The sequence below is a fragment of the Anopheles stephensi genome, chromosome 3 (assembly GCF_013141755.1).
Source record: "Anopheles stephensi strain Indian chromosome 3, UCI_ANSTEP_V1.0, whole genome shotgun sequence".
In the NCBI taxonomy this organism is placed as follows: Eukaryota; Metazoa; Arthropoda; class Insecta; order Diptera; family Culicidae; genus Anopheles; species Anopheles stephensi.
Genome location: NC_050203.1, coordinates 38,513,791 through 38,538,566, shown reverse-complemented (window position 1 = coordinate 38,538,566; position 24,776 = coordinate 38,513,791). Strand labels below are relative to the sequence as shown.

At 42.0% G+C, this 24,776-nt stretch overlaps 2 protein-coding genes across 16 annotated transcripts in view; both read left to right on the top strand.

Moving 5' to 3' along the window:
* Positions 1 to 14,343, top strand: part of LOC118511873 (cAMP-dependent protein kinase type II regulatory subunit) — a 40,074-nt gene extending 25,731 nt beyond the window's left edge. For 13 of the 15 annotated variants that reach the window (XM_036055484.1, XM_036055485.1, XM_036055482.1 and 10 more), the window contains 7 exons: positions 3,172 to 3,353; positions 4,556 to 4,656; positions 4,729 to 4,830; positions 4,899 to 5,046; positions 5,130 to 5,205; positions 5,332 to 5,514; positions 8,819 to 14,343. In XM_036055484.1, coding sequence (XP_035911377.1) covers positions 3,172 to 3,353; positions 4,556 to 4,656; positions 4,729 to 4,830; positions 4,899 to 5,046; positions 5,130 to 5,205; positions 5,332 to 5,514; positions 8,819 to 8,949 — 923 coding nt within the window. In that variant the 3' untranslated portion in view covers positions 8,950 to 14,343. Of the gene's footprint in view, positions 1 to 3,171; positions 3,354 to 4,555; positions 4,657 to 4,728; positions 4,831 to 4,898; positions 5,047 to 5,129; positions 5,206 to 5,331; positions 5,515 to 6,071; positions 6,357 to 8,818 lie in introns of those variants that run through there. The other 2 variants (XM_036055477.1, XM_036055487.1) reach the window with 1 other exon arrangement.
* Positions 14,344 to 18,853: 4,510 nt separating this feature from the next.
* LOC118511866 (myosin heavy chain, cardiac muscle isoform-like) lies at positions 18,854 to 24,691 on the top strand. Its single transcript, XM_036055466.1, has 11 exons — positions 18,854 to 19,218; positions 19,296 to 19,377; positions 19,463 to 19,602; positions 19,677 to 19,728; positions 19,792 to 19,832; positions 23,241 to 23,292; positions 23,367 to 23,494; positions 23,551 to 23,602; positions 23,672 to 23,820; positions 23,897 to 24,063; positions 24,131 to 24,691. The coding sequence occupies exons 1-11, from the start codon at positions 18,982 to 18,984 to the stop codon at positions 24,264 to 24,266; spliced, it is 1,236 nt and encodes a 411-aa protein (XP_035911359.1). The 5' UTR covers positions 18,854 to 18,981; the 3' UTR covers positions 24,267 to 24,691.
* Positions 24,692 to 24,776: the final 85 nt, after the last annotated feature.

Sequence of the window (24,776 nt, the reverse complement as noted above, 5' to 3'; positions counted from 1 at the left end):
TGGCATATGAATATTCTTTAAAAGCTTAAATTATTTTCATAGGTAGCGTTCAGAATTGCTCGTATAAAGCTTGATAAATCACGTTATAAAGGGAAAAGTAGTCTCACAAAACGCACTATACAGCACTCGGTATCATGATGCTCGGTTTGCCCTCGAGTGAGAAGCTGCTCATTGAACCGATTCTGTTTTGTTGCTCCTACGGCTACATTTACGCTGGGATTAATTATGGAATCCTGTCGCTAGTAGTGGGCAATCATTCTCAGAACGGTAGAGGTTTCGTCGATGATGAGCGGTGTCGGAGATTCAGAGAACATCCTGCTCGCAGCCCTAATATGCCTGAACGCATGGAGCGTTACAGCGCAACCTCCACATATGCGTACAGTTAATTGGGAGGCAAGAGTATAGGTCGTAGATCGAGACACATCCAATGGAATGCATCTATCGCTATTCGACGGTAGAAGTAATAGCATGGAACAAAATTTGCGCCCCGTGTCTCGGGGTTGATTAGATAAGCGTCTGATATGTACACTGAGGTACACTTAAACATACGCATTCGGCTTCATTAGAGCAGAGCTCGGGAAGCAAAATCGCCAGCGTACAGCGTGGGAAACTAAATAAGCGCAGCAAACTGCAACCAACACACATGGTAGAGCCATTGGGCCTCTGCCGACTGTGGGTGGGTGGTTAGAAATTACGTTTATTCACTTGAATTAGTACCAACATTTCAATTATCACCCCTCGACGCTCGAGCCAACACAGCACAGACACAATCATATGTGGCTGTGTGTATATGTGTCTCTACGTCCAGCCATTTCACGCCGAGTGCATTTGCACATGTTGCATCTGCATCCGTTATGTATTACACCACACCGTATCACCACCGCCGCCGCTGCTGTCGTCCGTCCAACCCCCCCTCTCTCCTTTCGGTAAGATTGGGTTTGACACGAACACTTCTACCTTGACGTCGCACGTCGGCGGCACTGATTTGCTTTAATTGCTTTGCATTTTGAGCAGTTAACAGATTTTAAATTTAGATAAAGTGCCCGGCTCGCTCGATGCTGCTCGCGCGCGGATGCATAGGGCTGCACTACTGGCTGCCGGCTAGTGTTAGAGCTGGGCGCCTGGGAAAACCTTCGATTCTAGGCCAGTGTAGTTTTCTTTTATTCAGTGTAACTATCACTTTGAGTTTGTGCGGCTATTGTGCATATAGGTTTGGTTGTGTTGCGAGCGGGCACGAAAAGCAGCATAAAAATGCATGTACAGATTACGTACTTGAATCGGTTTACACGGATGTAACGCGTTGGCCGATAGTACTTCGGGATTGTATATTGAATTTTTAGCTAGTTTGCTTTAGACTCTTTAGACAACATCGATAGTTGAAGTCTAATATTATTCAAACCGTTTCTACTTGCCTTGGTGATTCTCGGTCTTGTAGTGCGTGTCTGCTTCTCCAGCACTTTGATAGACAAGAAAAATGCAATTAATTCATTCGTAATAAACAAACTAATTACATACGGCGCTCTTCGGTATGGCGCCCATTGTCTCACTACGGACATTTCTAAATAGACCAATGAATGTAATCCCCTCGACGTGGTCGATATAGGAGGATGCAAAAAAGAGAAAAGAAATTTCCCCCCAACGGGTGGTAGAAGCCTATTATCCTACCAGTGCCGAGAGCCAGGAACAAGCTTGCAGCTCCGTTTGACGCGTCTGGGAAAAATGCACCGATCAAGAGCGAACATAAAAAGCGAAAAGCTACGATAAACTCCCAGGCTGGTTTTCTCTACTCCCCAGCAAATCCTTGTATTTGTGTTCTGATTCTGAAAGGAGCGACACTCATATCGGTGTTGGTCCCTGCCGTGCAAGGCAACAGCTAGCAGCAAGCTTTGTGCGCTGGTTGGTTGTTTGTGAAACAAAGACAATGAAAATTTATGCTTCACTTTGCGGTACAGCCATCGCCACTGCGTTGGACGGCGGGCACTGCCATTGCTTGTTACGTCTCCATTTGAGGATGTGCTGCAGCGCTTAAATGGCCGTCCGTTAAGCTGGCACGATGGTTAAAGGATGATTAAGAATAAAAAAGTTGTATCCATAGCCACTCATTTTTTCGGAGCGCTGCGGACACACAGTGTCACTGTCCAACTCTGTGGTGGGGGCCATCGGGACGACGGGGACAGATAAAAGTATTATACAATTTGCAACGCAGCATTTAATTGCCTGACATACGATGAATCAGTGTTATTACTGTTAATCTTTGTCTGTCGGCAAACCGCACCGTTGCGTCTCGTACCTACCCGGTGCGAGGATTTCTACCCTTAAAGGCGGGATCGTTAGTGAGGGTGGAAAGAGTGCTTTAAGCGTATGATAGGGCTCGTATTTTGTTGCTGAATTTTGAATAAGATTATTGTACAGGTATTTCTGATGGCAAACAAGACGCATTAGGTCTCCTGGAATCTCATTTGAAATTTGATTTGAAGCCATTTTGTTTGACAATTGAAGCGGACTGAAGAGGAGGTGCAGTACATTAGGGGCGCGCTTGGGCTTTTTCCAGGGTTGTATATATATTTCAATATCAACTTATAGTATAGTTTACTTAACACTTGATAAGCTCAGACCCTCTGAGGTCATGCCTTCCAGTTCTGGCGTACAAGACTTAATGATACCACGTAGTTGAATAGTCAGTCCTAACTATGGGGAAACGATCCGGATGGGGTTTGAACCCTGGGGTCCAGCCATATGTAGACCGGAGCCCTTTTCGCTTCTACCTTCGGGCCGCCCTAAGCTCAAGCTAGTTAACGTTTATCGCGTTTATCTGATCATTCAAGCTCTCTTCTTCTTCTTCTTCCATGGCACTACAACCTCGAGAGGTCTCGGCCTGCCATTTCTGGCTTCCTGTGACTTAATTTTACCCTTAGTAAAGTAGTCAGCCTTACGTACGGGGAGGCGGTCCAGATGGGATTTGAACGCCGGCCCTGCCGTGTGAAGACCGGCGCCGCTGTCGCCTCGGCCACCGACCTCTACAATCAGCAAAATACTTGATAAAATACACGAGTCTATAATTCAGTCCAACTAATCTTTGCAGACATATAATCTACATAACTATTCACAATGAAGTATCAGTATGCACATTGCTTTAATATGTTTTCTTTGTTTTTTGTCTCACTTTTCCAGAACCACTAGTGAATCGATATGCATCGCGTAGGAAATCTGTGTTTGCGGAAACATACGATCCTGAAAATGACGACGAAGACGAGGGTGCCCGAGCAATCTTTCCCAAAACGGACGAACAGCGAGCCCGGTTGTGTGATTCAGTCAAAAACATTCTCCTTTTCCGATCGCTGGATAAAGAACAGGTATGTCTTACAGTTAGTGTTTATTACTGGACGTTTTTCTTAAGCTGTGGGTTATATTCTTCTTATTTGGCACTTCAACTACACGAAAGGTCCCGGTCTGCCCTCATTTCTGGCTTTCAGTGACTTGATTACACCCTTTAGCTGGATAGTTAGTCCTGCGTACGGGGAGGCAGTCTGGATGGGATTTGATCCCCGGTCCTGCCCGTGTGAAGACCTGCTCTGGCATCGTCTCGCCCACCGAACCGTCCTTGTGGGTTGCATTAGGGTTTCTTTTAAAAGTCTTAAAACCAGACTGGATAGAATCAATGTAAATTATGTCAGAAACGATTTGAAGTCTTAACATTTTTGCTAGAATCGTCATTATTCCGAATATTGTGAATATTGTTTTCATTGAATGTCTAAGTACCAAATGTGCACCGAACAAATATTACAATCTCGCATTAAGCTGACCATATCCGTTCTGGAAGCTTTGTAACTTGTATTGATTATCATTTTAAAGTGAATAATTGACACTTTGAAGCAAAGGTAGCAAAAAGCAAATTTCATGGATGACCGCTAGAAACCTGGGCATCGCTGCTCTAGAGCGTTATCGTAGTACATTTTACGAGCCAATCTTTTACTTCGCGTCGGAAACTTTTTCAATTACAATCTTTATGGCTCTACCTGGCTGCAAAGTGCACGAGGCGCCAGATGATCGAATTGTATCTGTGATAGGTGGTAGCAGTGCCATGGAGTGGTGTGCTCTGAGTGGTGCACTATGGTGTAACACACCGTATCACCTGGCTTGTGTCTCGGCAGAAGAGTCGCTTTCCATTCATCCTGTCTATGTGTCGTTCGTGGCATCGTCAAGTTGATTCGTGGTCGAGTTGAAGATTGGTCTGCTTATAATATATGCAATTTTAATGGACAAAGTTACTAACTGCTTAATGGAGTTTGTCGTACGTCCACCGGGCCAACCCGAGTTGACGGAAATCTAGTTTATTGGCCGTCAGATGTCGTAATGGAGTTTCGTTTCATTACTGTAGCCGCGATGTGCAAGTGCTGGCAGGAACATCCCGGAGGACACTTTGCGCAGTGCGATAACACAATATACGACCGATTTTCTACTGATTGTGAATAATTTCTGACCGATTGCATGACGGTTCCATATTGGGCTTCACTTGAATTGACATGTAATTTGTATAAATTTTTCTTTATTCCAGATGAACGAGGTTCTCGATGCGATGTTCGAAAAGATAGTTCAAGCTAAAGACTACATCATCAAGCAGGGTGATGATGGCGACAACTTTTACGTCATAGAATCGTAAGTCAGAAGTGTAGCGAGGAGTTCGACATGAATATGAATCATGAAATGTGATTATTCTTTCCATAACAGCGGCATCTATAACGCATACGTAGGCGAGGACCAGAAGCACATACATACGTATGACAACAGAGGAAGCTTCGGAGAGCTGGCTTTGCTGTACAACATGCCGAGGTAAGGTGTCGTTATGTAAATAAATCCATGATTATGTGTGCTTTACGATTATCCGCCACCCTTCGCAGAGCCGCTACCATTCAAGCCGAAACTGATGGAAAGTTGTGGGCAATGGATCGTCAAACATTCCGAAGAATTCTGCTTAAATCTGCATTCCGGAAACGGAAAATGTACGAAGCACTGCTGGATGCTGTTCCGATGCTGAAAGCGCTGCAGGTAATGCATGAAGGGTGTCCTGCAAAACCGGGTTTCGTCAAATTCACATTAATTTTGGTTTTATTTATACCCCCTTTTTTCAGAACTATGAACGGATGAATCTGGCCGATGCTCTGATACCTCAAACATATACTAAAGGCGACCGAATTATCAAGCAAGGTAGGTGGTAGTGGAGGTGTTTCCATCGTTGTATGCAGCGGATATTTCGGTGCACATACCGCGATATCGTTTGGCTTTACAATATGTGCTGCCAGTGTTAATATTTACCATTTGCTTGCTTTCCAGGCGATGCTGCCGACGGCATGTACTTTATTGAGGATGGCAAAGTGTCCATCCGCATCCAGCAGGATGCAGGCGAGGTAGAAATTTCCAATCTAGAAAAGGGTGGATACTTTGGCGAGCTTGCCCTTGTGACACATAGGCCACGGGCCGCTTCCGCATACGCAGTCGACAATGTAAAAGTGGCATGTGAGTATTGTTTGAAGAGTTTGCACTGAACTGGTGCGGCGCAATCTAGCACGATCGCCAGCTGCAATAACACTGCTCTACGTGGCTAGCGATTGCAACGCATGGAAATTAGATTATCGATTGCTATTAACTTTCCTACCAGGTTGGTTGTTTTAGTGAAGTAGTGTGCTTCAGTTTCAACGATGCCGCTTTTAATATTATGTTGGTAGTAGTGGCGGTGTTTGCTGTTATTTTTATTAAACATTGCATTAATTGTTTCTTTCTTTTTTATATTTTTTGCATGATGCCTTTCATTGACATATTCTGTTACTTCCATCTGTGTGACGCGTGTGTTTCTTCAATCTCCTGCAAAACGGGATCCGTTCCACATTACACACATTGTAACACACACATTATAATATTACTTACACCTGCATAATTTTCCATTTAATTCACTATAATCACACGCACACACAAATCCTATTAAAAAACATAATGATATGTGGCTAATTTCACCTATTGGGGCTCTAAATGGTAACTAACAATTTTCGACGATTCGACACGCTAAACGAATTCAGTTTTGGAGACGGAATGTTTTGAACGGTTGCTCGGAAACTGTGTCGATGTGTTGCTTCGCAGTATGCAACATTATCGTTACATTGATGATGCAGTTTATGAAATGATTCGAGAGGCCTGCCAAAGGGCGTAGATCGTTCAGATGCCATTTTCCAAAAAGGCTACGACTCACTAACGTTTTCTACTGATGCTGCCAGTATGATGGCATGGTTGTTAAGATTGTCATTTTATTTAACATTATATTTTAAAATCAATGCATGAAAATAAATCTTAAATGTGACCGCCAATATTGAGTCGAATAGTCTTGCCAAAATATTACACAAAATCAAAGCAAGAGCGTGAAATTGTGAAGCGAACAATTTTATTTTTATGTAACATTTTCTATCCAGGTAAAGTCGTTTCGGTCCGGCTGGTGTGTTAAACTTTGTTTTGCTCGTTTTCGCTCGGCTTCTAAATAGAGTGTTTTAAGTCATAATCTTGTTTCCATCCATCCACTACCGAATATGGAGTTATTGATTTTTCATTTTGCTTCATTGCTTGGCTGGCTGGTTGGCTTCAGGAAGTGAAGGCCAATCTGGTTTTTTTTTTTGTAGGGCTTATCAATACATGTTTTATGAGTTTAAAGATAAAGCAAGAGAAGAGGTTGAAATTTTGATTTATAAAGCATTTTGCATAGAATGTCATAATGATACTGAAAAGGGATTTTTTGAATCCAGCTTGCTGTGTGAATATTAGCACTCGTAAAAAAATTAATACAATACGAAGACACACTTAACATCACATCGAACATGCTCATAAGCTATGATCTACTCACACTATGATCACACTCACACTAACTCTTATAACATCTACTCACACTATATATACAGTGCGTAAAGGAACAATGAGGCCACTTTTTTTAGAATAACTGGAGAGAGGAAAGTGGCCTATATATATAGGTTAAAATGATGTTCTGCAAAGTTGTAGAGAATATTTTTTTTAAATATTAGTGAAAGAGGGGAGCGCGCCGCAGCCACAAGGCATTTAAAGCAATTCATATCCTAAAAAGAGTTATTTTTCACTACATTTATATAGCTCCTGCACTTGTTTTGGGTACTGTACCAGGGATATAGATATACATATTTTGAAGGATAATTTTTATAGTTTCATATTCATAAAAAATTGGATAAAAAAGCGCATGAAATTAAACTCATAATTAAAATATACAAAATTTGGCTAAAGTCTGAATAGAAGTCTGGAGGGGCCCCCCTCCACTCACGGCACTAACTTTTCGCTACTGAGTTACCTTAAATTTAGGCAAAAGTGTTAAAAAATGTTGTTATAATGATTTCTAACAGCAATACGGCCAGACCGTTCTTTATGAATAAAAAAATGATTTATAACAATTATAAATATTAAATAAATAAATAATTATAGTAAAAAGCCTGAAAAAGATACATTTTTGTGCAACTCAGTTGCGAAAAATGAGTGCCGTGAGTGGGGAGGGCATCTATTCAGACTTTAGCCCAAATTTTTTCATAAAAAAACTTCCTTAAAAGACTCGAGTAGCCCCCCCCCCCCTGACAAAATTTGTAAGGCATTGTAGGATTTACGCCTGAATGTATGCAATCCGCAGCAGACGTTGCCAAAGGTTCACAGTGTGCTTTCAGTGTGGTCAAAAATGGTTAAATAAAGTCGAATGAAATATTGCTTATTATTCGATTAAATCCCCCTCCCTCTATCCTGACCATTTATATTGGCTTACAGGAGCCACGTAATAATTTTTGGTCACGCTATAGGTGGCCAATCAGGCTTATAACATACACGGTGTTCCCGGATTGTAACGAAACACTGGTTCGATGGATACTTGTTAACGGGCATTGATGTTCAGAAAAGGAGGAAAAATAAGAATGATAACATTTCAAATCACTTCTTACAAAGTATATTACCATGCTCTACTCGCTGTCCAGTAACAGTATTAAGGAACAATGCACAATGTTTATATGAAACGAGTTATGACCATACAAAAATCCCACTGTGCAATAAAAATGACAGGCCACAGTGCTGCACATAAAAGATTCTAGGTGGGGGTCCTTCTCGAGTCTTTTACCAATACTTCAATTCAAAGGATCTCTAAACTTTGTAAAAAATTGTTAAAAAATGTTTTTACAATATTTCGGAGCTTTGTACAGAATTTCGTTAGGTTTCACCTGGTATTAAAATGAGAATTTGCATCAAAGCCGATTGATTTTCGTAAGTGCTTATGTTACATGAAGCAATTTTCAACCTAATGAAAAAATATGAAATAGTGAGCAAAAAATATTTTAAAAAATGTAATGTAATCTCTACGACTTTTAGAACTGTTTAAGAATACATTTTTACCCCAACTAGTTATTCTCAAAAAAAAAAAAAAAACATTGGCTTTATTGTTCTGTCACGCACTGTAGAAAGCACTCACTAACATTGTCGCCATATTTTTCCCCGAAAAAGGTAAGCGTGTTAAGCATTTACATTTTTAATCACCATTGGTAGTCAAATCGATAAGTATTGCATTGATCGGAATACATCAAAACTAAACTAATATTGTAAGTAGTACGTAAGAATGCACCGACTAGCGCGATTGGTTTGTTAAATTTGACGTTGTTTGAAAAAAAAGTTCACTCTTCTGTGTGTAGTTTTGTTATCTAAATTTCAGCTTTAATGATGCTTATGCGTATGAAATTGCGTCTTCCGAAAATTCTAAATATGCTTGTCTTTCCTTGAATTGCAGTTTTGGATGTGGACGCATTCGAACGCTTGCTCGGACCGTGCATGAACATCATGAAGCGCAACATTGGGGACTATGAAACGCAGCTAGTGAAAATCTTTGGCAGCAAAAACAACATCACCGACATCCGATAAAGCGTTGCTTTGTTGGGGGGAACTTACTGCAAAAAGGGAATATTATGCAAACTAGAAATATACTGCTGCTGCTGCTGCTGCTGCAAGAAAAAGTCTAACACTGTACGACACATGGTATCGAGAAGCATCGGGCGACAAAATGCAAAGAGAAGCGCCATAATTTTAGATGGAAATATCTTTTGGACTTTGAAGGAGTAAAACTGTTGTTAAGCAAGTTTACATGAAGCAAAGAGCAGAAGAAGAAGAAGAAGAAAAGCAAGTTTTCGTAGCTTTCCACCCATACCGCCCCCCCTCCTTCTCCTTCTATCCCCCCCCCCCCCCACTGTATGGAGATCGATGGGTTACGAACCGAGCATGGAATAGGAGGCCTACCTACCTGCCACTTTATCCAAATTACATCCAACTTTGCGAGCAGCAACGCATAGATACATTAGTTGAACTTGAAACCAAATTAGCTGCCGCTCGTGACTGTGAAGCACAAAATCGTATTGCCCTTTTACCTAAGCGGAAGCAAAATTGCGCTTTAGTAGGGCATTGATCAGCAACAACGCGATGGACTTGAAGCTAGAGCGTAGGACGCGCGGAACGATAAAGATGTAGAGTAGACATATTTTTTTGCTGAAATGAAAACAAAAAGATACATATTCGAAAAGAAACAAACAAACAAAAAATCACCACCGCTGCCGTATGCATCAGATACAAAGTTAAATAAGTGAATGCCGCATCCTGATGCTGAAAAGTAAGTAGGTAAGGGGAAACCCATCGTGTGTACGCTGGTTTGCGAGCCCGGTTTGAGCCTGATGCGCCCCACAAGTATGTTTAACGTGTAATGTAAAATGAGCGCGTGATTTTGCGACTTATCTTGTCTGTATTATAGCGGAACAACGCTAGAAAAAGCTGTGCGCTGATCCGCTGGATACGCACCGATCGCGACCGGAAGGGACGCGTGCGCGTGCGAGTGTGTGTGTGTGTGTAGCGAGTAAGTTACAGTCGTGCACATGTATCTAGGATTTATGATGAAGAGAACATGAACATGTTTTCTTTTTCTTACTCATTATGTCGTGTTTGCCCGATAAAATAATCAAAAAGCAGCAGCCGGTTGAACTGTGCGTGTGTGTGAAGCAGCAAAATGCGAAATGAGTCGGAAACAAACGCGTTAACGGTTTCGGTTCGGTTTTGGCCTTCGTTCAGGTAGCGTTGTTTCGCTATGCTAATTTATTTGTATGGGTTTTGTGTGTTATTTATTGTATTAAGAAAACGGAAAGCGAAGCAACACGTGAGCCATGCACCGAATAGCTGGTTGGATTGTTAAGCTAGTATTATTTTGTGCGATGTAGTAAGGCCACACAACAGCACACAATAAGCGATGGAATGACGAATCGCGGTGAAGATAGATAGAGCGCGGAGAAGTCAAGTTGTGGAATCATTTTTTTCATCAAACAACAGTTCTCTGTTGCAATTCTCTGTTCTGTTCGAACCATAACGCGACGTGCACAGTACGACACGATATCATATTTAGAGAGCATCCCGCATGCGATCATAAACATGCCATAAAACGAAATAATATAGCTAGTAAGCAGTAATACTTGTAATGTGAGGTGGAAACGTATATCATCATGGGTGAAACAAACAACAACCAATGTTGTAGCACACAATGCATCAGCAGCAGCTGCTGCGTAGGTTCGCTTGCTAGAAACAATTGAGACGATATCAGATTATATATATATATACATATATTATTATACATGTAGATGGTTTTGTACCGGTAGCAGTGGAAGCGTGTAACGACGGCTGATGGATGATAGAGCTCTAGTGTTGCAAACAGGCGTCTATCTGCGGATGAGGATATCGGCAAGCAAGCGTAGTACCACATTTTAGGGCAATTTCGTTCTCATTTAGCGTTGGTGCCGAGCAGTTTCGCCCCGGGAGCGAGTTTAATTTTCAAAAATGGCATTAGCATTGCAGTTTGCTCCTTGTTCGCCTCCAGAAATTCAAAATCACAATGCAGCAAGAAGATGCAAATCATTTTACAAGCGAAGGAAGGATTCGAGTTGCGAAAGTTATGATATTAGAATTTTTTCTATGGGGGTCCCTTTCACAGTAGTAGACAGTAGTTGCGCCCAAATGTCCCTCCACCCCCCCTTTAAAGAGACAGGAAGTTTGCTAGGAAATGGGTCGTACACACACACACACACACACCCTTGGATTCATTTCCCCGATACTCTACAGCGTTTTCGAAGAATCTCTCACACAAACACACCCGTGAGTTAGAATGTTTTCTACAACAACCTTCCCTCGTGTACCTTCGTAGTGCTTTTTCTACCGCAAACCTTTTCCCCTAATGCGCTTTGAACGGTTTCAAGTAGCACAGAAAACGTGGCCAGAGCCAAACACAGCGGCGCTCCTAGCCGGTTCAACTCATGAGAGACGGACGACGTAATCAAACACAGCAGCAGCATGTATGTGTGTGGAGTATTGGTTTTTTTCACTTTGTTTTACCATTCAACATATCAGCGCATATGGTAGCATTTGTACACGATACATGTGAGCAGCTAGGAAGCCGGGTTCAACAGTTTGTCCCCCGGGGGGGGGAGTCATGCCCCATCTCACAATCTTACCCGGCGCGCTAGCGAATAGAATGTGGCTCTCTCACTAGGTTCACATACCGTTCACATGGGTACATGCATTCGCGTATAGAGAGACGTGCCGATGCAACGAACGGGTTGGGGTTGCGCTCGCCTGCTCTTAGCTAAACGGATGGATAATAGAAATGCTGTGCAATCTTACTGGAAACAGGAACCAAATATTTTTGAGACATAAAAAACAACGCCCAAAACCACACACACACATACACAATCGTACTACTAAGCGTAATCAATGGATCTATCTCTAACCGAACACCCGCGTCTGTAGCTGTCCACAGTACCTCTTGAACAAGCTAAAATCAGCGCGACGAAAAGCGTCGAAAGATAAAGAAAAAGGTGATGAGCAGGAGGAGGAGGAATCATACAATATTAAAAATACAAACAAACAAAACAAAACAAGCTTAACGAAGAAGATATTGTGCAAAGAAAAGCAAAAGAAAAAGAAAAAACCCCCGGAAACTCCTGAAAGAGCGTGTAGATGGAACTGTAAACAAATAATAAAACTCGTTGACATCTTAAATGTGCCCTTTTATCCAGCAAAACAGAAACCAGAAAAGGAAGAAGAAGAATAAGCAGAGAAGAGATGATATACACACATACGCATCAAAATGAGATGAAATATCCTTAATCTTACTTAGTCGCGCACGGCACGGTACAACAAAAGGCTACGACGACACGCACACACACAGGCAAGCAGTTACGCTCGCGATAAAGAAAAAATCGTAGAACCCCGCGCTACGCGGGTCCTACCCAAGCTGATAAATCAATGGCCAAGCAGGAGAAGGGGGCAATGTGCGCGTGTAAGCAGCAGATGGGAAAACACAGTTATGCCCGAGGCATTCGGATACGTGGAGCGCGAAAAAAAAAACACAGAGGAAGCCATTTTCGAACTTCTACACACTTCTAGTATATATATATTTTTTTCTTCCTAAATTTCGTTAGGTATATGAAGAGAGCTTATAATGAGGAAAATGAAGGTGATGATGAAGAAAACAACAAATAATCAGACGTATCTTGCAATGCTGTGCGTGCAGTCCGTGACGAGCGATTCATATATAAGGATTGGAGGAAGAGCAAAGAAACACACACACACACACACACATTACACGGAGGCCGGCGCCATTATCCGTTACGCATAATCCGTAGGTGAATGAGTGATGGGAATCACCGCTCAGTAACGTGAATCAAATCAGAGTGAATGAGTTGGAATAGTGAGTTAAATCTTATACTCACTCTTTAAGAGTTAAATTTCGAGCAATGATTTAACTCTCCGTGTTGGCAAACACAATATCACCCACTGTGTTTCAATCCACTCACTACGTTTTTGATCTCGCTCACCGTGTTTTTAAACTCACGCACTATGTTTTTCTCACTCGTGAGTTAAATATCGACTCGATAAAATAACAATAACACGTTGGCATGGTGATGTCAGTCAAATCAAATGCGATATTAAACTCACGAGTGAGTTAAACCGTACTCAGTGAGTAAAAACGAAGGTAGTGAGTTAAAACGCAGTGAGTGAATGGTTAGTCGAAACGGAGAGTTCAATTCACCCAATCTCACTCAGTTTGCACATCACTAATGTGAAATGCACAAGGTGATAAATGTGAACCAGCCATGCTTTTTCTTGTTTTTTTTTTTGTATCGGATTCTTCAACAATGGTCAAATATGTGGAACCAAGCTACAGTCCAGAGACAACAGAGCGCCCCCATTTGACAGCAAAATCGATGGTCTTGTGGGGCATGCGAGAAGTATAGATTTAGCAATCGGGCTACAAAAACGGTATTGTCCCTACTGTAAGGCAGGAGGGAGCGCACGACGGAAAATGCTGGCCATTTTCGTTTTTAGCGTTGTTTATTTAGTACTAGTGTTTGAAGCATCGTTGTGTGGAAACGTTTAAATTAGCAGTAGATTTGTTTTGGGATAACCTTTGCGTGTAATTGTTTCACTTACTCTTACGTTTAGCACAGAGTTTTACAGTTTTGGCGCTTAGTACGCGCAGTCTTTAGCTTGACACTTAAATTATTAGTTAGCATAAAAACAAAAACCCGTGAGCAATTTTCCTTCGTTGGGTTTTATTCATTTGGACGTAGAAAGGTTTGTAGATAAAGACAGATATTAAATCGTTTGCGCGTGAGCGTTAAGAAATGAACGTTCTGAACGATCTACTTACACCTACATTAACCTCTTGTTATTTCGTTTTGTATCTTTTCTACTTTCCGGTAAAGATGAAAAGTGAGGGCGATTGGGGAAAAAAAATCTCCCAATTTGCTAAATAATTATAGAGCCGCTCTATGCTTCCGTAAACGCGCGTCGAAGAAAATAAACCGAGCTAGAGATCGGATCGGAATTGGTTTTAGAAATTATCACTACTTACTACAACTACTACTACTGACTTAAGTGTGTGTGTGTAGGATTGATACGTTCGAAGAAGTAAGCAACACGCAGAACACATGAAGCAGCAAGTGTGTGTGTGTGTAGTGTGTTTCGTTTCAGTTACGGTACGGATTACTTCTTTACGTTGACGCTAATTGAATAAAGCCAGGAAAGGAAATCACTGAAAACAACACAAAATATGCGTAAAACAAAACAGAACACACATAAAAATGATGGTATGAAGAGAAACAAAAATTAACAAAACAAAAACAAAAACAAAAAAACACAAAAACAATGTTGCTGTCTCGTTAATGAAGGTGTCGTATTTAATGAAATAAAAAGAAATAAAAATGAAAGTAGAAACAAATCATACTCCGCCAATGTGTACAACAGAATTTAAACCGCCGTTGTTTGTGGCGTGGCTGTTTGCGTGGTCAGGCGGCGGATGTGTTGCCGGATGTGAAAGAAAGTTCGGTGATGAGATGAGATATTTTTCCAACGCGCAATCCAACCTAATCCCCGCAAAGTTCGATTATGTTCAAATTCCAGCTCTGATGGCCCTCTCATATGCAGTGGGGCCAAAAAGTATTCGTCTATCTGTATAGTTTACTTTAAATGGTGTGTTCTGAGCCCAGTGGCCATGCCAGAGTAAAATTAACTATTTGGATTCATAGTAGATGTACCAATAGAAAGTTCGGTAAAAGACTCAAGAAGGCCTGTTAATCCGAGTCGACCAAGCGAAGGAGTAATCGATTCGGGAAATCTCCGCGCAGATTCCTGGCCTTGTCAGAGTTGCTTGAATCAGGCGACTAACCTTTTTTTCCTGGATAACCAAGAGAAGTTTTTAGCGGACAACGGGAATGCCGTAGCTCGATCAGACGATTACCCTTTTTTCCTGGATAACCAGGAGAAGTATCTAACCGTGGTTCTTGCTTGGCTTATTTTCGCCTAATTCTTCCGACGGAGTGGGGAGACACCAAAGTGCGGGACCAACATCCGGAGGGAAGGCAAAGGTGAAACTTTCCCGATTATGTATGGAAACCCTAACAATGAAGCACAAGCTTCTTCGTTGAGGTTTGGATAACAAGTCGATTTTATTCTCAATTCCTGATGTATGGATAATTTCGAGCTGTTTTATGACATGTCCTTACACGTTACCTTTGTTTATCATAGTTTCATTTTTCCTTTTGGTACGAGGCCTTTCTGTGAGTTTAGGTTTTTTACCTAAAACAATATTTGCCGGTGATAATCAACAACAATCAACCGGTGATTGTCAACATCGGTAACAACATCGGCCCTAGAATCTTTTGCGTGCAGCACTGTGGCCTGTCATTTTTATTGCACAGTGAGATTGTTGTATGGTCATAACTCGTTTCATATAAACATTGTGAATTGTTCCTTTATACTGTTACTAAACAGCGAGTAGAACAAGATAATATACATTGTAAGAAGTGATTTGGCCCCGTGTGTGTGGAAGCACAATGGAGGAGTCGCTGCAATGACGAGCTCTATGAGCTGTACGATGATCTCACCATCATGCAGCGAACTAGACTCGCCAGGCTCCGGTGGGCTAGTCACGTCATGAGAATGACACCGGCCGACCCAGTCCGCGAAGTCCTTTTAGGCCGTCCACACGGACAGAGGAGGCGTGGTATGTCCAAATTGAGATGGAGTGATGGCGTTGATGCGTCCGCCAGAACGGCCGGGATAACGGATTGGCAGACGACGGCGCTAAACCGTGAGCGGTATCGAGGATTGTTGCAGCAGGCCAAGACCGCAAAGCGGTTGTAGCGTCGGATAAGTAAGTAAGTAAAAGAAGTGATTTGAAATGTTATTATTCTTATTTTTCCTCCTTTTCTGGACATCTATGCCCGTTAACAAGTATCCATCGAATCAATGTCCCGTTACAATCCGGGAACACCGTGTATGTTATAAGCCTGATTGGCCACCTATAGCGTAACCAGAAAATTATGACGTAGCTGCTGTAAGCCAATATAAATGGTCAGGATAGAGGGAGGGGGATTTAATCGAACAATAAGCAATATTTCATTCGACTTTATTTAACCATTTTTGACCACACTGAAAGCACACTGTGAACCTTTGGCAACGTGTGCTGCGGATTGCATACATTCAGGCGAAAATCCTACAGTGCCTAACTGGATTATGAAGTACTTTCAAAAATGTTCTTACGGGCTCCTATCTGAACCATTAGAGCGAGAAAGTTTTAAGTTGCTTGAAAATGTTGAAAAGCAGAAACAACATCGCATTTTTCGCCGTTTGTTCAGTGCCAGGACCATGTCAACAGGTTTTATGTTATTTTTAGCCTAATTTTTGGGCACTGGGACCCGTGTTGGCCCTTATTGATGCAAAGAGACATTTTGTTATTCATATTTCCTTCTATATATGTATTTTTTCGCTCTAGCTGCATCCAAACACCCGCGCACAACTATGGAAGCATCATTGTGCTTCATTATCGATATGTGAGACATTGCAACTGTACCTTCCAACAGTATCAGCCAATTCGGTCATGTCATCACATCATAATATTGAGCATTAGCTTTCATTACCACGTTGTCTGCCATCATACATGTCCACTGAACTGCCCGTCGGGCCACCGAACCAATCTGTTGACACGATTGCGTTGGCTTTTGCCTTTTTTTCTCCTTCTCTGTATATGTCTTGCTGTAAGTCGACCGCACCCCTCATTGGGTGAAGTACTGGGCGTCTCCAGTGATACGTCATCAATCCTCTCTCGCAAGGAGTTCAACGTGCAAATTAATTTTAGTTTTTCGTTAATAAGATGAACATTTTTTAGACGTTCTCGCATAATCAGCCTTTGAATTGCTGAACAAAAATAAAACGGTAAAGTACTCTTAAAGGTACACCATAGATTATTTAGTGTGCAGCACTGTGCCTCTGCTGCGCATTGCATACATTTAGGCATTGATCGTATAGTGTGGAACAAATTTCGCCAGGAGTGATGGTACAGCCTTAATAAATTATAGCTAAAACTGTTGACACAAAACTGTGGACAACACTGATTTGTGAAAAGTTAATTTTTTCTGTCGATTTAAACTAGATTTAGAGTAAATTTGATCCTTAGAATAGGCTTAGAATAGGGCTTAGAATAGGAAATAGAAGAGATAGGCGAAACTAATGATGTGCTTATTTACGGTATGTTTTTTCATATTTATATTCCTAATATTCAAACATTTAATTATTTTTATACAAAGATTTAAACATAACATGTTTGAGGATATTACAAAAACAAACAACAATTCTTTCCATTGTCCGCTCTGGTTATGTGCTTGGAAATATCTATACACTTGTCAGAAAATTATTACCGTACTATTGTTCGTTACATGTTTTAATCTTTCAACAGCAACAAGACCAGACTTTTTTAATTTAAAACAAAAATTTGATCGTGCTGTAGCGACCTTGAAATGGCCGCAACGGTTTCGAGCAGTTAGAGAAGCGGCTACTTTGACGGCGGCTAAACGGCAGCAAGTGGCGGTAGCGGGGGGCGGTCCGGTGGCCGACGCGATAACGGCGCCGGTCTTCACACTTGGACCGACTCTCCGTACGCAGGGCTGACTACTTTACTACGGCTAAAATCAAGTCACAGAAAGCCAGAAATGGCAGGCCGAGACCTCTCGAGGTTGCAGTGTCAAGGAACAACAACAACCGGCAGCGACAGGAGAAGCCCAAGAGACAACGAGTCCCGGCGAGAACGAGAGAAGAAGGAACGAGACTCTTAGCTGCCACAGTGTGCAGATGTTGGGGATTAGATGAATGGATATTAACACGTGAAATTAAAATTAGTCGTTTCAGTGGAAAGCTAAAAAACCTGAGAAAAACAATCTCAATGGAGACGCCCAGTACATTACGATCTGCGGTTGTTGTTAGACAAAAAGCAGCTGAACGAATTCGCACACGCAGTTGTACGGATGATGGCAACAAGTTGATGAAACACTGTTTATTTATTTTCGTTATTACGGTCATGCCGTATTGTTGAAAAGACTCTCAACACAGTGTTTACACCTAATTATTGTAGTAGGCATTTTACCCTGTTTATGATTTGTTTTGAAATTTTATTCCCGGTAAAAGACGGAAGAAGCCCGCCCCCCCACCGACGTAATTCATTCATCACTACACGAAATACGCGCCTAAATGTATGCGCATTCGCAGTCTCGAAGGCTTCGCAGTGTGCTTTCAGTGTGATCAAAAATGGTTGAAGAAGGTTGAATAAAATATTGCTTATTGTTCATTAAAAACCCCCTCTCCCCTATTCTGACCATTAATTTTGGCATGTGAGGGCTCTATGTGCTTATTTTCGGTCGCACAAGGAGTGGACAATGTGGCCTATCACTTGCAACGTTGATTCCGATGGGCACTTGTTACCGGGGAAGATAGGAAAGGAGAAGGAAAAAAAAGCAGAATTTAAACCGGGCAGCAAATCACTTGTTGCAATGCATATTATCTTGTTCTACTCGGTGTATGGTAACAGTATTAAGCAAAAATGCACACTGCATTTATGAAACAAGTTTTGACCACATAGAAAACACGCTGTGCAACAGTGCTGCACACAAAAGAATCTACGGAGGGAAGCCTTTTCGAGTCTCTTTTCCCCTATTCCGTTTACCGTTGCAACGCTTTACTTCCTAGTTTAGTAACTAATTTACACATTTCAAAGACAAATTAAAAATTGTTTTGCGTTTTTTGTATTTAATGCACTAAAAAAACATGATTTTTTAATGGGTATGAGTATGTGATGTCGGCTTTTCTGTCTCGCGCAAATTGTGACGCACCGTAGCATTCAGTGTACCCACTGTGTGCACGGGGCCGAAAATTTTCGAATTAGCCATACAGTTTGCCTGTATGTATTCGAAAGTTACCCGCTTACGCATGCGCCATTTCGGCCGGAGTTCGGTTGTTTACGAGAATTTTGGTTGTCATACAGAGCACCGAATCCGTGAAATTGTGAAGCCGTAGCAAGTGTTTCGGAACGAAATGGCGAGCAAGCAGATTGTGGAACGTGCCAAGTCAGCCCTATTGTACACCAAAGATCTTCTGCTAGAGGAAGACGATGAAGTAGAGGACGAAGATTACACGGCTGAGGACGGTGATGAAAGCGAAGGTGAAAACTGCAACGGAAGCGATGCAGATGCAGCAGCAGCATCAAACGGTGGCAAAGATGGCCAGCAAGAAAATGATGGTGCAAAGGCGCTGGCGACCAAATCCGACAAGGTAAGGAAGCCGCTGTACCTCGCGCTGGGACATGGTTTCGGACGTAGTGTAAGGTGCGGTGCGCTTTTTGCTTGCAGGACCCAGCCAAAGGCAAGAAATCATCCAAGGGTGTTGGTAAGACGCTGAAAAGCGTGTTAAGTGCCGCAGCGGATCCGTTTGGTGAGTCACCGTGCATTTTGCCGGCTGACGCGCTTCGTTGCTTCTAGAATTCTTCCGTTCCTCTCGTTTTTTGTTGTTGTTGTAGGCATTCGGAAAACGGATTTTAAAATCGGCGTAAATGTTGGGTTTGAAGCTGCAAGACAGAAAGATCGTGGAGACCGAGGAACGAACGACGAGCGACGATGTGATGCGCCATCATTAGTTGATCCAAAGAAGTTGAAGATTGTAAGTAGTTTTTCGGTACGTTAATCAGAGGCAGAGGACGTTGCCTAACCGTGTTCTGTTCCCCTTCTGGACAGTTGGAAAAAGAAAATGTGTCGTTGGAAAGGTTGGCCAACAAATATCTCGAAGGTATGGAATGATGGGCTATATTTGGTGTAAAATCGATATCGAAATAATGTTCCACTCTTTCAGGCTGTATTCGTTTAAGGCAAAAAGTGTTGGAACTTTCAAAGGTATGTTATGTCGTTGGCGTAGAAGTGCAAGCAAATACGTTATCCGGTGTGTCAATGACCGGTACACACCCGAGATTTCAATAACTTTTTTCTGTAGTGAATTTAAAGAGAATTTTGGAAAACAAGTGCTATTATTCGATTCGATTATTCCCAAATCGAATAGTTTAACGAACTTGAAAGACTCATTTACCAAACCAACTGATGAAGCCGATCATGTGTTAGAGGACCGAACTTTACATTTCCAATATTTTCAGTTCACTCACTTACTGTAAATTAATTGTTAAACTCTCAAAAAAATGAGACTACTTTTGTAGAAAAATCATAGAATGTGTGTAAAAAAATTACCGATTTTCTCAAAAAATTTAAAAAATTACTTTCTTTCTCTAGACAGTAATTTTCACTTCTTCTTCTGCTTTGGCCTTAAGACCTCTCTGTAGGTCCTGCCTGCCATTTATGGCTTAGTAGACTTAATGACACCACGAAATTCAAGTCCGGATATTATTTGAACACCGGTCCTGCCGTATAAAGACCGGCGGCATTGTCACGGCCTGAAATATAATCATATCGTCGCACAATAATTCTGAAGAGTCGTTTGAAAATTTTGTCGATGAATCTTCTTCTTCTTCCGTGGCACTCCAACATCGAAAGGTCTCGGACCTGCCATTTCTGGCTGGCCGTGACTTGATTTTACCCGTAGCAAAGAAGACAGTGTTGCTTACGGGGAGGAAGGGATGGATGGGATTTGAACTTCTGTCCCGCCGTGGAAAGACCGGCGCCTGATCGGACACAACGAAGCGCTGGGAGCGAAAAAACCTGCTGACAAACTAATGCCTGACTTAATACTAAATAAAAAATAAAAACAAACATTATTCAGACTAAAACTTACCAGAAGCTCAAAGCGGGAGTGGAGGGAACTGTAATTTTAGGTAATATTAAGGGAGGAAAAAAACGTCTGGAACGATAGAAAGATAAGGAAGGGGCATTAAAATCAGATAGATATATTCACTTTGAAAGGGTGGAAGGAAACACTGGTGCTCAGTGCGCCATTCAGGTTTCAACTGTTTCAACTAGACATTGTTAGAAGAAAGGAGTTCATTATCTAATAATACTAATTCTAAAGGTTTCTAAACAATTGTGCATGTAAATTCTCAACAGAAATGGTAAAACAATCTGAAACATGCGAGGAGAAGGACGATACACAGTACGTCGCGTTTCCAGAGCCAGGGGATCTTCAGGACCCAGGGATCGTGAAGAAACAAATCAGACAGACAGAAGAAAATCAGTCTTGAGCGTCTGTAGAACCTAGAAGCAAGCCTGAGCCACATGAAGCCTTTTGCTTAACTCGAGTGAAAGTGTCTTTGGATGCGCTCAATTCTAGTTCAACCTTCGATAGAAAATGGACACCAAATGACACGGGCAACGTTCTAATGTGGAACGCACAAGACTACATAGCACAAAGTCCAACACACATCTTGGGGTTGGTTTTGAAAGCTGTCCGTCCGGTGGCAGAGGCGATAACAGGGCCCCGGATTTCGCAATACAGGATCGGATTTCACGTCCTATCCAGTTCGCCTCCTCAATCCTAAGCTAAAGGCTGAAGAAAAGTTATTACATTAGATTTTAATATTATTCAACCCACCACTCGGACTGCCATTTCTGGCTTTCTGTAACTTGGTTTTACCCGTAACTTTACTCAGTCCTCGAGCGGACCAACAAATTGTTGGGCCTCATCACCCGAATGGCGTCTGAGGTCCGTGATCCGTTGTGCTTGAGGGCGTTGTATTGCTGCTGGGTCCGTCCTATTTTGGACTACGCCAGCGTCACCTCTATGGATAGGTTGGAGAGGGTACAGCGGAAGTTTAGTAGAATCGCCATCAGGCGCTTCCTTAAAGACCCCAGTGCTGCTTCTCCTTCATACTCGGTGCGGTGCCAGTTGCTGGGACTGGTTTGCTTAAAAGATTCTCATTGTCAGGCGCGCAGCCTATTTATTTCCAACGTCCTTCTTGCCAACATTGACTCCCCTACCGTCAAGGCAGCCATTCCCATCTATGTTCCATCCTACCGCTTGCGCGTTCGCCCTCCACTTCTCATCCCATTCTCAAAATGACCCTTGGATGCGCACGTCATCTGTCTTCAATGCAGGAGGTGATTTGTTTGACCACAGTATGTCCTTTGCTTCATTCCGGTCCCATGTATTGTCTATCTTGTCCTAGTGTGCTTCGTCCCTTTCATGAGCGTTTTAATTATATATTTTGTTTTATTTGACTTAATACAGGGTTTTGCAGTTGAAAAGGCAATAGCATCCATTTTTATGGCAGGCTTCTTAGAGGGAATGGCAAACAAAGCTAGTTGATATCGAAACGGATTCATATAAGCCAGGCTACATGATGCGAGATGCCAAAAAGATTTCGCCAAAACGGGTGGGTTATGCGAAATCTATCCGTCAAAAAGATTTCGCCTCCTCGAGCTGAAATCTCGGAAAGATTTCGCTTCTCTCTAGCCCTCTCTCTGTCACTTTCCATGCGTTGCCATGGTAGTTTTCGGTTGAAGAGAGAGATAGCATGAAGTGCTCTAAACAACGCGGGCAGATGAACCGAGATGATTTTGACGGAAAAATTTCATGAAAGGGGGGGACCCTTTTTAGCGAAATTTTTTTGGCATCTCGCATCATGTAGCCTGGCTTTATGACAGGGAAATTAAATACCTTTTATTGTGATGTCCTCAGATGATATTCTCATTGTAGCCGTTGATATTGCACGCCCTTATTCGAGCGCGACAAGAATATCAACGGCTACTATGAGAACACCATCTAACAAGCGCACACTAAAAATGGATGCTATTGCCATATGAACTGAAAAACCCTGTAAAAGGTATTTGTTTTCCTTGTCATCTGAAGCCGTTTCCATGTCATCTTGCTTTGTTTGCCATTCCCTCTAAGAAGCCTGCCTAAGAATCTAAGAAAAATCCTAATCTAAGAAAAATGGATGCTTTTGCCTTATCAACTGAAAAACCCTGTAATAATATTAACAATAATAACAAAGAAGTCAGCCCTGCGTGCGAGGACCCGGTCTGGATGAGATTTTAACTCATGTGACCACAGGACCCGTGGTCGTGCCATGTGACGAACAGCGCCATTATCACCGCGCCCTAAATTTTCACAAGAAATATAATAAAACTACCAATAAAAGAACCAGTTAAGGCCCTTCTTGATGAATAAAAAAACCAAGTTAATAACAAAATTCCTCTCACAAAATGTATGAGATATCTGGATTTTCGAAAAGAAAATTGAAGAAAAAAAAAGGATGATATGATGATCTGTGTTATCAACGTTATCTATGTTCAAATATGAAAATTATAGTCGGATATTCGGTCTCAGAGGTAACGATTAATTTGTAACTTTTACAACAGGTGGAGGAACAGCTGTCTACGTTGCAAGCTGATAAGGATGCAGTCAAGGCAGGTACGTACGATTTGGGCCAGTTGAAAACGAGCAGAACGCAATACGTGTAAAACTGTTACTTCTTTTTGCTTCAGAATTGCTTCAACTTCAAACGCTTCATCGAGACTTCAAATCCAATGCAGAAACACAAGGAATGGAGCATCGGAACGAAGTGAAGCGGCTTAACTTGGAGCTAAAGAATGCTTCGGAAGATATGGAAAAGGTAAAATTAAATTAATATAATTGAACTAAATAAAGCAATTACGTGCGTTGTTTTAGATGAAATCAACGAATAAAGAACACGTTCATGAGACGGGCAGATTGAAGAAAGGTAAACACAAGTAGTAAAGCAAGCAGTACACAATACAGTTAATAAATAAAACTTTTTTTTTTTTTGCAGAGCTGGAAACGATTTCCAAGCAAAAAGAGGATATGGCAAACCAGTTCCAGCAGACGGAATCGTCTCTTAGCAGTGAGATGAACAAACTCGAACTGTGCTTGCAGCAGACCAGAAAGGAGAAAACCGAACTACAGGAGCGCATTCTTCAGGTATGTAGTAGCGCTCTGCCAAACACTCAGGTATTTGAGAGTTCCTACGTCCGAGTGTCGTGGTTTCTACCTTCAGATTCAAGCTGCCTCGCAAACCGCAGAAGCCCAGCTCAGTGAATCGACCACCCAGAACGTGGAACTGCAGCAAAAATTGCGAGAGGCCGAAAGCGAGAACGGCAGGCTTAACACACTGTTGGCAGCTTCCAATGCAAAAATATTGGAGCTAAAGCGTGCAATACAGATGTAAGATTGGTCGGACTTCGATAGGGTTAGGTCAAAATTGTCCTCACTAAACACTGGCTTTTTACAGCTTGGAGACGAATCCCTCGACAACGACTGCGGTCCAAGCGCAAGGAGGCGGCAGTCGATCGTACTCCTGTCCCATTTGCGGAGCAGAGTTTAGCAGCCTGGCCAATATGCAGCTCCATGCAGAGGATTGCTGCTAATGAACACTCAGAGGTCCAACGTCAAGGTACATTTTATTCCCCCCCCCCCACATTCCCTTTCCTCCGTTCCCTCTCTTCCTTGCGCGGTGAATCGTCAATAAGAAACACTTTTACTATGAAAAAGCTAGAAGGGCGTCTCACTCACTAGCGCCATCTGTTAGTGAGTAGATTCATCACTCAAAAGGGTATCGTTTTTCGAAATTTTAAGTAATCTTGGGTAGAATTATTTTTGATAGTTTTTTTCCTCAGCCTCCGCTGAATTGCTAATATTACTAGTTTATCTGACTCGTGCTTGATCACACATGATCTGTTAAATCGATTATACAGATGGGTAACTATAAACCATGCACGCTAGTTGAACAATGCCTTCACGATGTATTACGACGAGATATGATAAAATAAAGCATGTTCGTTAAATGGTCATTTGGATTTGAAAGTGATTTTCAATTCTAAGTAAATGTAACAAGGATAAGGAGAGGTAAGAACCCGCAAAAAAATATATTTGCGACA

Coding starts and splice junctions, on each gene's coding strand:
- LOC118511866 (XM_036055466.1), top strand. CDS start 18,982: ATGGCGAGCAAGCAGATTGTGGAACGTGCCAAGTCAGCCCTATTGTAC. Junction 19,219..19,295: donor TGGCGACCAAATCCGACAAG/GTAAGGAAGCCG, acceptor TTTTGCTTGCAG/GACCCAGCCAAAGGCAAGAA. Junction 23,495..23,550: donor CTTCGGAAGATATGGAAAAG/GTAAAATTAAAT, acceptor GCGTTGTTTTAG/ATGAAATCAACGAATAAAGA.